The sequence below is a fragment of the Saimiri boliviensis genome, chromosome 2 (assembly GCF_048565385.1).
Source record: "Saimiri boliviensis isolate mSaiBol1 chromosome 2, mSaiBol1.pri, whole genome shotgun sequence".
Lineage (NCBI taxonomy): Eukaryota > Metazoa > Chordata > Mammalia > Primates > Cebidae > Saimiri > Saimiri boliviensis.
The window spans coordinates 240,749,221-240,763,497 of NC_133450.1; the positions used below are offsets into that span (position 1 = coordinate 240,749,221).

Below are 14,277 nucleotides of genomic sequence, written 5' to 3' on the forward strand. Positions count from 1 at the left end.
GCACACCACCATGCCCGGCTAATTTTTGTATTTTAGGAGAGACAGGGTTTCACCATGTTGGCCAGGTTGGTCTTGAACTCCTGACCTCAAATGATCTGCCTGCCTCAGTCTCTACTTCAATTTTTATGTTTAAGGATGTATTTCTCTTTTCTTTTCTCTCTCTCTCTAAAAAAAAAAAAAAAAAAAAAAACCAACCCCCCCCCAAAAAAAAGGTTTTTTTTCCTGAAAAGTTGCTTGAAGAACAGAGTTTTAAAAAAGACCCTTAAAAAGGCTCAGTTCTCTCTGCCAGGCATGAGTCTCCTTTGGGGCCTTAAGGAGAAGTCACAGTCTTTCCTGGTGGCATCACCACCTTCCCCCATCCAATGCTGCCACATCTGACACCCCTGGGCACAGGAGTCTGTACCCCAGGTCTCCATGATTAATCCAGTGGTCAATTTTCAGATCTCATCCTGCCTGCCCCATCCACCGCGCTTGGCACCTGGGTCAGCCCGGCTTGACTTGCTTTCTTTATCCAGCTTCCCCGATGTCCCATCTCTTGGTTTTCCCAGTTGGCTTTTCCAATTTGTGCTTGGAACATAGATCTCCCCTTGGAACTGCAGATGCATAGATCTGTCTACTTGACATTGCCTTGGATGTCTAGAAGGCATTTCAAACTTAGCAGTTCCCACACTTAGCTCCTAATTGTCAGTCCCACCCCCAGCACACGCCCCTCTTGGTGTTTCCCATCACAGTTGAGGACAACCTCATTCTAGTTTCTCAGGCCTCAAACCTTAAATCATCCCAAGCTCCTGTCTCTCACATATCTCATCTGTCAACAAATCCCACAAGCTCTACCTTCAAAATATGTCCAGAATCCAGCCACATCCCACCACCTCCACTGCTGACACCTGGCTCACTGTCTCCTAGTAACCTGGCGGGCACTGTCTTCAGCCTGATCTTGACACAGTAGCCGGAGTATGAAGACACAGGGTAGATCATGCCTCTCTTCTCCTGCAAACTGTCCTGTGGATTCCTCCTAGTCAAAGTCAAACCTTACTTGGCCCTCCAGACCTCACCCCTGCGTCCCCCCACTGGACCTTACCTCCCCCACCTGGCCCCCTTGCTGGCTCTGTTTCAGCTCCACTGGTCTCCTGGCCATTCCCTGAGCCCGACACATGCTCTCCTACCCCAGGGCCTGTGCACTGGCTCTCCCGGTGAGGAAAACACTCTCCTCTCCATCTCCACTTGTGGGCTGCATCCTTCATCACTGCTCACATAGCCCTTTCTCAGGGAAGCTTTTACTGAGACCTCTGCTCACCCTGTTCTCCCATCCGTTTCCCTGTCTTCCTATTTTTTCTCTATGGCACTTATGGTGCATGTAACAAATGAATCTATCGTTTATTTATTTATTTTCACTGTTTCTTTGTGAAAACGTACACTTGAAGAGGGCAGGAGTTTGTCTGTTTTGATCACGCTCCACCCCGGAAGGTAGGACAGTGTTCAGCACAGCAGGTGCTCAGTACATGCTGCTCGTGAATCCGCATCCAGCGGGCCAGGATGCAGGCTGCGGAGCCCCCTGGTCTCGGCTCCCAGTGGTGGCCGGAACTCTGTGTTAGTCACCGCTTTCCCTGGGAGACTCACATTCTGGAAAATCAAGTCCTCAATAGCTCCTGAAATCTAGGAATCATGAGAAGAGGCCTGGATTGAGGATTCAGACCTGGGCCCTCAGAGGGGTGAGAAACGAGGAATCCGTGTCTCCTAGTGGGGGCAGAAGGACCAGGCAGGGTGGACAGGGCCTGGGCAGGGGGCGGGCGGACAGCCACACGGGGCGGGAGCTGCAGCGCCAAAGCCAGGCCACGTGGACTGGCTGGGGATTTCGCTGCCTAGCTGGTGGCATTGAGCAAGTTACTTAACCTTTCTGAACTTCCGTTTTATGTTTTTGGAGGAAACAGTCATAGTTTTCTCTCTGTCAGGGTCCCAGTGGCGACCGATGGCCCGAGTCCCGCTCCACAGTGTGGGTGGCGGGCACGGAGGGGTGGCGGGGCGACAGCCCAGGAAGTGTAGGGGCGGCAGGGTGCGTGGGGGCGGGGGTTGGGAGACAGCCGGGAGGATCCCGACCTTACCGGACCACGGAGCGGGCGGAGCCGCGGTCTGGGCCGCCGGGAGGCGGGGCGCGAGGGTGTTCCTGGGGGCGGGGGGCCGATCCGGCGGCCAGAGTTTTCCCCAATTCACCCGCCCGCGCCCGGCCTGGCCCAGTTGCACCGGGAGCGCTGCGTGCACTCGGGGCGGCAGTCGGTCTGTCCGTCCTCCCGCCGGGTTCCGCTGACCTCACCTGCAGCCCGAGCCTGCCGCCCGCACCTGCCCCCCGAGCCTGCCGCCGGCACCTGCCCCCCGAGCCTGCCGCCCGCACCTGCCGCCCGCACCTGCCGCCCGCACCTGCAGCGGGTGCCTGCCACCGTCTCTTTCCGCCCGCACCTGCCACCCTCTCTTTCCGCCCGCACCTGCCCCCCGCACTTGCAGCTCCGCGCGCGGCCCGGCTACAGCATGGCAGACCGGGCGCCCTTCGACACGGACGTCAGCACCCTGACCCGCTTCGTCATGGAGGAGGGCAGGAAGGCCCGCGGCACGGGCGAGCTGACCCAGCTGCTCAACTCACTCTGCACGGCCGTCAAAGCCATCTCGTCCGCGGTGCGCAAGGCGGGCATCGCGCACCTGTGAGTCGGGCCTCGGCCGTGGGCCCCGTCCTGTGTGTCTGTCTGCCTGGGGAGCCTGCCTGGCGGGCCGACCTTGGGCCCTCTGGTCCCCCTGTTGTCAGCCTCTGTCTGTCTGTCTGAAGTCTGAGCGCTTCTCTCGCTCGCTCTCTGGTGGCCCCTCTCTCCTCCTTCACTCTTTCTGGAATTGGAGTCCCAAGGCAGGTTTCTAATTCGGTATCTCTTTGACCCGAGAAACAAGACCTGTTAGGAGCGAGCGCTCCTCAACCCCAAGCAGGCCAGGGGGTCGCCTGTGTGTCCAGAGCTCTTAGGAGCAGCGGGGCTCCTGTGCAAAGGAGCTCCCGTGGCCCCGTGGGCTGCCCCTTGCTGGGACGGTTGTCATGCCGCCAGAAACAGGAAACATCCAGAACTGCAAAACCTGTGCAATGACGGTGTGTGCAGCCCCCGCCCAATTAGTGGGTAGCTCAAAAGTTGTAGAATGGTTTTGAATGAGCTATGAAGTGCATCTCGAATGTCACTGGGCACAGGAATCATTTGGGGATCTTGGTAAGATGTGCACCCTCATTCCATAGCTCTGGGGAAGGTCCTGAGATTGTGCATTTCCAAGAAATTCTCCTGTGGTGCGTGCTACCCACCAGATACTGTTTGTCTACTGATCACATTGTGAGTCGCAAGGGGTCAGGGGGTGTGGCGACTCAAAGGACTCCTTCTTGTGAGGTGTTTTGCTTGTGCTGGCATGCACAGGTATTTTCTAGCTAACTGATCCTCACTTTAACTGAAGGATAACTGGGTTTTCAGATTGTCCATACACCTTCTAACATTCCCCACACTTACATGCTATAAAAGTGACACTTGATGCTCATAGCTGACCTGAACAAACATAATCCTGCTACTTTGGTTCAGAATGCATTTCTCAAGGCCGGGCGCGGTGGCTCAAGCCTGTAATCCCAGCACTTTGGGAGGCCGAGGCGGGTGGATCACGAGGTCAAGAGATCGAGACCGTCCTGGTCAACATGATGAAACCCCGTCTCTATTAAAAATACAAAAAATTAGCTGGGCGTGGTGGCGCGTGCCTGTAATCCCAGCTACTCGGGAGGCTGAGGCAGGAGAATTGCCTGAACCCAGGAGGCGGAGGTTGCGGTGAGCCGAGATTGCGCCATTGCACTCCAGCCTGGGTAACAAGAGCAAAAAAAAAAAAAAAAAAACCGTCTCAAAAAAAAAAAAAAACAAAAAAAACCAAAAAACAGAATGCATTTCTCCATTTAAAAAAACTCTCCTCTGCCCCCCATCCCCCAGTCTAGATTCCTTTTCTTACTGGTAGGCTGGCTGGCTTTGACCCTGCAGTATGAATTTGCAGAAGTAATTCATGTAAAGGAGTTGTATGATCACATTTATTTTCAGACATTAAGCAGGCATGTTAAGGAAGGTGATGACTCCATGACTGTGGCTTCTGGCCCCTCTTAATAATACATTCCTAAGGATTCTTTGCTTTAGAAACATACCCAGGGGAAATCTTACTTAAACTTTAATTTATGGCTAGGTGGCTCACAGTGTTAACTGCCTTTGAGGACCACGGATATACTTTAAGAAGAGGGCTTGTCTGCTGGATGTGGTGGGTCACACCCGTAATCCCAGCATTTTGGGAGGCTGAGATAGGAAGATCACTGGAAGGAGTTCGAGACCAGCCTGGAGACATGGTGAAATCCTGTCTCTACTAAAAATACAAAAACTAGCCGGGCGTGGCGGCAGGTGCCTGTAATCCCAGCTACTTGGGAGGCTGAGGCAGGAGAATCACTTGAATCCAAGAGGTAGAGCCTGCAGTGAGCCGAAATCGCATCAGCACATTCAGTCTGGTAACAGCCTGAGACTCCATCTCAAAAAAAAAAAAAAAAAAAAAAAGCCAGGCGCGGTGGCTCATGCCTGTAATCCCAGCACTTTGGGAGGCCGAGATGGGTGGATCACGAGGTCAAGAGATCGAGACCATCCTGATCAACATGGTGAAACCTCGTCTCTACTAAAAATACAAAAATTAGCTGGGCATGGTGGTGCGTGCCTGTAATCCCAGCTACTCAGGAGGCTGAGGCAGCAGAATTGCCTGAACCCAGGAGGCGGAGGTTGCGGTGAGCCGAGATCACGCCAGTGCACTCCAGCCTGGGTAACAAGAGCGAAACTCCGTCTCAAAAAAAAAAAAGGGGGTGGGCTTGTCATGTCTGATACTGTTTTTCAAATGTGTCAGTACCTTTCATACCTCTAGAGAGACTCAGAAATGCAAGATGTGTTTTGAGGTGTCCCACTTTCTTTTTTTTCTTTCTTTTTTTTTTTTTTTGAGATGAAATTTTGTTCTTACCTAGGCTGGAGTGCAACAGCGCAATCTTGGTTTACTGCAACCTCCACCTCCTGGGTTCAAGTAATTCTCCTGCCTCAGCCTTCTGAGTAGCTGGGATTACAGGCATGCACCACTATGCCTGGCTAATTTTGTATTTTTAGTGGAGATGGGGTTTCTCCATGTTGGTGAGGCTGGTCTAAATTCCTGACCTCAGGTGATCTGCCTGCCTTGGCCTCCCAAAGTGCTGGGATTACAGGCGTAAGACACTGCACCCGGCCTGAGGTGTCCCACTTTCTAAGTAATCTTAGTTGGCAGGACCTCGGATAGTGAGAGTTTGATAGTGGGGCCTGGATGAAGCATGATAATTTTGGCTGCATAAGATATATGTATAATTTATTTATTTTCAGATGGGGTCTCACTCTGTTGGCCAGGCTGTAGTGCAAAGGTGTGATCATGGCTCACTGCAGCCTCCACCTCCCATGCGGAATTGATGCTCCCACCTCAGCCTCCCCAGTAGCTGGGACCACAGGCATGTGCCATCATGCTGGCTAATTTTTGTGTTTTTGTAGAGATGGGGTTTTGTATTTTTAGTAGAGATGCAGTTTCACTATGTTGCCCAGGCTGGTCTCAAATTCCTGGACTCAAGTGATCTGCCTACCTTGGCCTCCCAAAATCCTGGGATTACAGGTATGGGCCATTGTGCCTGGCAGATATGTACACTTTTATACCAGATAATTGCAAATACTAGGTTTTAAAGAAATATTATCATGTTGCCCTCATTGACAAACATTTAAACCATTCAAAAGAACCTAAGGGAAGGGTGAAACCCACCCCATATCTATCTCATGGGGTATCCACTATAAATAATTTACTGTTTATTTTTCCAGACACTTTTTTATACTCATAAGAGTTTATACATGAACACTTATTTAAATATGCCTGTGAGCAAATAGCAAACAAAATGGAATCACACTCAACACAAGTTTCTGTAGCTTACTTTGTCATTTAACATTATTCAAGGAACAGTCAGGACATCTGCATTTGCCTCCTCTTTAACTGCTGTGTGCTGCTCCCCTGCACACATTACTAAGGCTTTTCTCTATTTTGGAGCACTTAGGTTTTTACTAGTCTTTGGGTATTACGGTGCTGTACCCTTGCTACTGGTGTCCATGCCTGGTTGTTGGGGTAGCTGACAGGGAGGGCTAGATGCTGGACGCCGAGCTGATCCTGCGGGAAGTTCAGCGTTTGGCCATTCTCAGTATCACATGTCATCAGGCAGGTAGCATGATTCTCAAGTCAGGCCCCCAACTGACATTTTAGTCCAGGCTTTGAAATCAGAAATGAAAAACGAGCAGGCCTGCAAAGAGCTTGTTAGCGCTGAAGACTGGACCTTGAAGAGCAGGTACCCAGAGGGATGGGGTGATTGCAGATCAGCAGGAACCTCACTGCAGCCAGTTCAGGGAGCTACCCGTGATCATTATGGAAGCATCAGGAGTTTAAGCACAGAGCCTGGTGTTCTCTCACTTCTCTCTCTGTCAGCCTAAAGTCGCTATTGTAGTAACGTTCATTGCTTTTATTAAAATGTTCATGGAATCATCGAGTTTTTTATTTTTTATTTTTTGAGACAGAGTTTCGCTCTTGTTACCCAGGCTGGAGTGCAATGGCGCGATCTCGGCTCACCGCAACCTCCGCCTCCTGGGTCCAAGCAATTCTCCTGCCTCAGCCTCCTGAGTAGCTGGGATTACAGGCACACGCCACCATGCCCAGCTAATATTTTGTATTTTTAGTAGAGACGGGGTTTCACCATGTTGACCAGGATGGTCTCGATCTCTCGACCTCGTGATCCACCCGCCTCGGCCTCCCAAAGTGCTGGGATTACAGGCTTGAGCCACTGTGCCCGGCCATCATCGAGTTTTAAACTGAAAGAGACTCAACAGTCACCTAGTCTATTACCTTGTTGTACAGAAGAGGACCCAGAGACCAAGGAAGATGAGGTGACTTGGCCTGTGGCTGGGGTCTCAGGAAGCCCAACTTGGGGCTCTTTTGGCTACACCACACATCTCTTTCTTTATTTTTTAGAAATCAATTAAAATGCCGGGCGCGGTGGCTCAAGCCTGTAATCCCAGCACTTTGGGAGGCCGAGGCGGGTGGATCACAAGGTCAAGAGATCGAGACCATCCTGGTCAACATGGTGAAACCCCGTCTCTACTAAAAATACAAAAAAAAATCAGCTGGGCATGGTGGCGTGTGCCTGTAATCCCAGCTACTCAGGAGGCTGAGGCAGGAGAATTGCCTGAACCCAGGAGGCGGAGGTTGCGGTGAGCCGAGATCGCGCCACTGCACTCCAGCCTGGGTAACAAGAGTGAAACTCCGTCTCAAAAAAAAAAAAAAAAAAAAAAAAAAAGAAATCAATTAAAATTCACCAAACCTTAAATCTCATCCATTAGTTACTTTTTTTGTTTGGTTTTTTTTGAGACAGGGCCTCACTCTGTCACCTAGGCTGGAGTGCGGTGGTGCAATCTCAGCTCAGTGCAACTTCTGCCTCCCAGGCTCAAGCGATCTCCCATCTCAACATCCAAAGCAGCTGGGACTACAGGAGTGCACCACCATGGCCAACTAATTTTTGTATTTGTATTTGATTTGATTTAGTTTATTTGTTTATTTGTAGATGGGAATCTCACTCTATTGCCAAGGCTGCAGTGGTGCAATTTCAGCTCACTGCAACCTCTGCCTTCCGGCTTCAAGTGAGTCTCCTGCCTCAGTTTCCCTAGTAGCTGAGATTACAGACTTGAGCCACCATACTTGGCTAATTTTTGTATTTTTAGTAGAGATGGGGTTTTGCCATGTTGGGCAGGCTCGAACTCCTGACCTCAAGTGATCCACCCACCTCGGCCTCCGAAAGTGCTGAGATTAGAAGCGTGAGCCACTACACTTGGCCTACTTTTTGTATTTTTAGTACAGATGGAGTTTAGCCATGTTGGCCAGCCTGTATTTTTGATGTGAATTCAGGCTTAGATACCAAGGAGCCATTGCTTTGGGCAAGTGTGCCCTGTGAGCCTTTTTCCCCCATCAGCTCTGAAGGGAGAATCGGTGAGGATCCAGAACGGTCTGCAGCCTGAGGTCAGGCAGATGAAGTCATGGTTCCACCGTCAAATCGGAGTGTTGTCCCCTTTGTTGGCATTCCGTTGGAGAAAGTGGTCCTCCAGTGGCTTTTTTCGTTTTGTGCAGTTGACTTTCCTTTGTCTCCATTTCCAAATCACCCTCTGAAGAATTCACTGGTTCCATTCAATTTAACAAAATGTTCCTGAATATCCACCACATACAAAGTTCTAGAAGATGAGAGCAACACAGAGCTTACTCTGTAGGAAAAAATATTTGTCATAATCACTTAGAATATGCATTAGAGGTTTTGAAAGATGCTTTCATAGAGGTGCCAAAAATACCATTCAGGGCAAAGCGCCAAGAACCATGGAGTGCCAAGAACGGGCATGTACAGGGCAGCAAAAGGCCTGGAGGCGGGACCACAGTTCAGGCTGGCGGTCGCGCAGGGAGGTGTCCTGAGGTGGGAAGTGTTTGTGGAAAAGTTACCCACTCAATTTGACCAGAGCTTGGAGTACTCGTGGTGGGGTGTTTCGTGTATGTGAAATTGTGCGTTCACTGGGGAAGCATCGAATGACAAGGGCGAGCGTTTTACACTTTTGGGGGTATGTAAAGAGAGATATGAAGGATTTTGAAAGGTTTTTGAGTGGGGCTGTTGTGTGATTGGAGACAAATCTGGAGGTGTGGCTGGAAGCACAGTGGAAGAGGGAAAGGTTGGATATGGGAAAACCAGTGGGAAGGGGGAGGTGTGAGCTGAGTAGCCAGAGAGCTGCAGCCTTGGAGGGGAGAGGAAGGATTTGGAAGAAGTCTGAGCATGGATGAGATGAGACGGGCCATGAGGGAGGTTCTGAAATCACTGGTTCTAGTGACTGAGCACAGCTGTGCCACCGCAAAGCAGAACATCACAGAAACAAAAACAAGGAGGAGCTGGCTTTTAGAGTCCGGGGACGGAGGGAAGATGATCCCAATGTTTTGGAAACGCTGAACTTGAGATGTTAGAGGGTGATCTTCTGGGAGCTGCTGTCTAGCTGGATGTGCCTGCCTGTTGTGGCACCCTCGCCCTGAGGCAGAGGAAAGAGGAGGAGGTCTGGACCAGTTCAGCAGAACAGAAATGTGCAGGGCTTCAGAGCACGTTCTGGAGAGAGATGGAGCTGAGCATCGAGTCCTGGCTCCGCCATTCAGTGTCTGTGAGGATTGGGCCGTTGATGTGACGTCGCTGAGCCTGTTTCTCCACTTGTAACACGGAGACAGCTGTTTTCAACTTCAGAGAATTACATGAGGATGAATGGAGTTCACTAACCTCGTACCCATGTTATTAATATCATTGTTTTCCCGAAGGCTATTTTATGTTTTTTTGGTCAACTTTTATTTGAATGTTTTGTTCTTCATTCCTTAGCAGTAGTATAGTAGCCTGCATGCGATCAGCAGGGAGACAATCCAGGCTAGCACGTTACATATTACAACCATGTTGCACCCAAGAGCAGCCGCAGGAAATGTCCTCCCGCCAGACTCACGTTGTGCTCAGAAGAGTTCCTTTTACACATGGGGTCCTCTCAGTTGTTTGACAGAAGTAATAAAGAGCTTCAGATCTGATTTTAGAATGACAGGTCAACTAATAACATGTTTAGTCTTATCCTCGAATTTGCAGTTTTTGATTTTAAGCTTTTAGGAACGTGACCAGATTTATTTTACATTCCTTGAATTCTCTTCTCCACATGACCAGAGTGAATTGCGACTTCATTTCCATAAAAGAAGCGCAGCCAGCCACGTGCCATCCTGTTTGCCCATTTGGGCCCGTGTGCATCTAAGCAGAGGCAGGTCTTTGTGACCTTTGAAAGCAGCTCTCACTAGCGCCTCTTCTTCAATGTATTTCTGAACTCTTGGATGTTCCCATGGGCAACATCCAAGGTTCCGTGGTTGATTACCACGAAATCAAGCAATAACAAGCCAGTGTTACCTTTGACTTTGGTAATAAGAATTACGTAATAATCTCCCTCCCTTTTTGTTGAGCCAGGTGTTCTGAACCTGAGTCTGGTTTTTTTGTGTGCTGTGTGAAGCGTTGCTGCTACAATGGCGTTCCTCAGTCAGAGGGACTTCGGGAGGAGACGGTCCTAAGTAACAGATTCAGGCAGCCGTCGAGGGCTTTAGTTCTGGCAGTCTCTGGCTCCAGTCCGTGGGTCCTTCAGTGCTTTAGAGGTGCTGTGAAAGGCAGCCTCCCCCAGTCTTCACCAATCTGCATGTTCAATGTCACAAACTCCATGGCCGTGAAATGGTTTCTTCTGTTCGAGAAACCATTTGCAAACCTGGAAAACAATGCTAAAATGTCATAAAAATTTCCAAGGATTTCAAAGTACTGGCCACATTAACCTATGCTTCTAAGGTGTTTTGCATCGTATGAACTAAAATGACTAAGAGCTTTTTAAGCTTTTCAGTGAGGTTTACAGTAAAGAAGAGATATTATAGGCAGTTTCTCGAGTGGAGTTCTGCTCCCCAAACTCCAGGAAGAGCTCCTTCATGCCTCTGGGGTTGGGAAGGGAAAGGTCGCAGAGGCTTCATCCCTGCCTGGTGCTTTTCCACTTGGGCTGCAGGGCGAACTAATTTGAGTAAAATTGAAGCGAAATGTCAAGACCATCTCAAATAATCTCCCCAGTGAGATTTTATCAAATGTAAGCTTGGAGCACTTTTTTCCTTTTTCCAGTTCCATATTGGCCATCCTCCAAGATGCTGCCTGCAAAACTGGTTTAGAGATACCTCCCCTTCCCCCAAACCTCCAAGTCAACCGATGCTTAACTTAGTGGATGCCTGTGGGGCTCTGTTAAGAGCCATGTGTCTGCCTTGGTGGGGAGCGCCGTGAACTCGGTGCGCCACGTTCATTGTCCTGGCCAGAAACAGCCACTCAGGGACTTTGCACAAGTTGATGGCGGTCACATCATCAGTACGAAGCAAAGGCAGAATTTGAACTTGGGTCTTTCTGGTGCTGAGTTCTTGCTTCTCCGCATGGTCATGTGATGCCAAGGGAGTTAGGGGTGGGAATGGTAACAGTTCTTGCACACGTGCCTATGCACTGACACTTTTCTGACCACTTTACCTGTATCAACTCAGTTATCCCCCTCTGTAGACTGTGAAGCAGACACACTATGTTCCCATATTGCAGATGGACCAGAGGTCACAGGTGCCAAATGACTTTCCCGGGATGCTGAGCATGAATCAGAGCTGAGTATAGAGTCCCAGCCTGGGGCCTTGACCATTATGCTCTAGTTTCCTGATGAACTGGGCGGAGGGAAAGGCCAATGCATTTGTCTAATGCTGTGTTTGCTCCGCAAACTTACTTTTACCAAGAAGCTGTGCTAATCTGGAGGGGTTTTTTTCAGGGGTTGGGAGTCTTGGATAGTAGAAGTTATGCAGGCCAGCATTACCAAAATACCACTGGATTGAATGGAGTTTATGATCTTAGCAATTCCTGGATCCTTTTATTACCCTCTAAATTAATTCATTCACGTTGAGAACTTACTATGTGTAGGCATTGTTACAGGTGCTAAGGATACATAGTGAACCAAAAATACTCTTGTTTCCAGGCTCAAGAACTGGTAGGTCTTTCTTCCTCCAGAGGCACATTCAGATGTGCCATGCTTATGCAAGAGTTTCAGTCCCCTCGGAGAATACACTCAGCGTTTAGCTGGTGCCCTGCGATTTTTCTTCAGACCTCACTAGAAAAACCTCAGGCTGCCTGTTAAGTTTCTAATTGTGAATGTCCCGGGTGGAGGGCTGTGCGTGGGAGCTGGCTGTCCTCAGGATGGCCCAACGGGTGACCTGCCAGAGCTCAGAGGCCTTCCACTCTTGACATTCTTGTACAAAGCAGGTTGGGCCCAGTGCTCTAAGATCAGGGTTTTAGGTGGCATTTCCAGGGGTGGCAGCCCTGTCTGTGCCCTCCCTTCCAGCAGCTCCTAGAAGACAGTGGGCCATTCCTAAGGCCATGAAGGCAATGCCCCATCCACAAAAGTCATGTTTCCATGCCTATGGGCTCTCCTGGTCCTCTCTCAGTGGGGGCTGAGAGAATAGACCCTCCCCACTCTACCCCAGGAGCGGGGGTTATATGATGTCACGGATGCTGATGTCTCACTCCTGCACACATTTTCCAGGCTCCTGGCACCATGGAGGATCTCCTGGAGGCTGGTGTCTTCAGCTCTGGGCTCTGATCCATGCTCATTTCTTTAATTATCTGGCCTAACCACCCAAATCAGTTAACAGGTTTCCATTTTCTAGGCTAATGCTTAAGAGATGAATTAGTTCTTCCAAGCAGCTGTGGTTTTATTTCCAGAAGCTGCCCCCAGATCAACAGCTGTGTCTATTTACTGACCATGGATCTGTGAGGGGCCCCAGCAGGACCCATGCTAATCAGCTCTGCTTTTTCTATATTAAAAAAAAAAAAAAAACTTTGGCCGGGTGCAATGGCTCACGCCTGTGATCCCAGCACTTTGGGAGGCCAATGTGGGTGGATCATGAAGTCAGGAGTTCAAGTCGAGTGTGGCCAACATGGAGAAATCCTGCCTCTACTAAAAATAAGCCAGGTGTGGTGGCAAGCACCTGTAATCCCAGCTCCTGGGGAGGCTGAGGCAGGAGAATTGCTTCAACCCAGGAAGCTGAGGTTTCAGTGAGCCGACATCACGCCATTGCACTCCAGCCTGGGTGACAGAGTGAGACTCTGTCTCAAAACGAAGAAACAAGCAAACAACAACAAAAAACCTTTAATTAAAATTATCCAATAGATTGCATGTAACTATATACTTGTTTTGTAAACTTAAGATACAACATGGAACGAGATTTTAAATTATATATAAATATAGTGTAACTTATGATTAGTGTTTCCTCATCATTATTCTCTTTGCTATTCTCAGGAAAATCTCAGCTTCAACTTAGATATATGGAAATCAAATATCTGGGTCTTCTGGAGCAATGCAATTTAAAAGCATACCCTAGACCAGGCGTGGTGGCTCATGCCTGCAATCCCAGTAATTTGGGAGGCTGAGGCAGGTGGATCACGAGGTCAAGAGATCAAAACCATCCTGGCCAACATGGTGAAAACCTGTCTCTACTAAAAAATACAAAAATTAGCTGGATGTGGTGGCACGCGCCTGTAGTCCCAGCTACCCGGGAGGCTGAGGCAGGAGAATTGCTTGAACCTGGGAGGTGGACGTTGCTGTGAGCCGAGATCATGCCACTGTACTCCAGCCTGGCACCTGGTGACAGAGCGAGACTCTGTCTCAAAAAAAAAAAAAAAAAAAAAAAAAAAAAGCATGTTCTAGAATATTTTTTTTTTGAGACGGAGTTTCGCTCTTGTTACCCAGGCTGGAGTGCAACAGCGCGATCTCGGCTCACCACAACCTCCGCCTCCTGGGTTCAGGCAATTCTCCTGCCTCAGCCTCCCGAGTAGCTGGGATTACAGGCACGTGCCACCATGCCCAGCTAATATTTTGTATTTTTAGTAGAGACGGGGTTTCACCATGTTGACCAGGATGGTCTCAATCTCTTGACCTCGTGATCCACCCGCCTCAGCCTCCCAAAGTGCTGGGATTACAGGCGTGAGCCACTGCGCCCGGCCTATGTTCTAGAATTTTTGGCTATGGTTTGAAAGCCAGCTGTTGATTCACACATGCCTGGAAGTAGCTGACATTTGTGCAACGCTGTGCCCTGATTCGGGGCTCTGGGGTTCTGCGCAGCTGGCCTGGCCTCCTTGTGGGGCATTTAAATTCTGTTGCCCCCAGTAGCAGCCAATGGTTCTCTGGCCCCAGCAGGTGCTGGTCCTCTGGCTTGCTGCCTGCTACTTCCCAAGGGAGGCCTCCAGCCACTTTCCTCCGTATCCGCTGCCATTTCTCCTCTTAGGACCAACACAGAAAAGGTGGAGAAAACCTCACACTGTTGCCTTTCCCCTCTGTGATAACTTTTTTTTTTTTTTTGGAGACAGAGTCTCTCTCTGTGGCCCAGACCAGAGTGCAGTGGTGTGATCTCAGCTCACTGCAACCTTTGCCTCCTGGATTCAAGTAATTCTTGTGTCTCAGCCTCCTGAGTAGCTGGGTTTACAGGCATGTGCCACCATACCTGGCTAATTTTTGTGGTTTTTTTTTGTTTGTTTGTTTTTTTGAGACAGAGTTTCACTCTTGTTAC

The 14,277-nt window shown here is 49.5% G+C and overlaps 1 protein-coding gene across 2 annotated transcripts in view; it reads left to right on the forward strand.

The window, feature by feature from the left end:
- Positions 1–2,176: 2,176 nt before the first annotated feature.
- Positions 2,177–14,277, forward strand: part of FBP1 (fructose-bisphosphatase 1) — a 34,556-nt gene continuing 22,455 nt past the window's right edge. The window contains exons 1-2 of one of the 2 annotated variants that reach the window (XM_074395630.1): positions 2,177–2,363; positions 2,403–2,693. In XM_074395630.1, coding sequence (XP_074251731.1) covers positions 2,524–2,693 — 170 coding nt within the window. In that variant the 5' untranslated portion in view covers positions 2,177–2,363; positions 2,403–2,523. Of the gene's footprint in view, positions 2,694–14,277 lie in introns of both variants that reach the window. The other variant, XM_010348761.3, reaches the window with a different exon arrangement.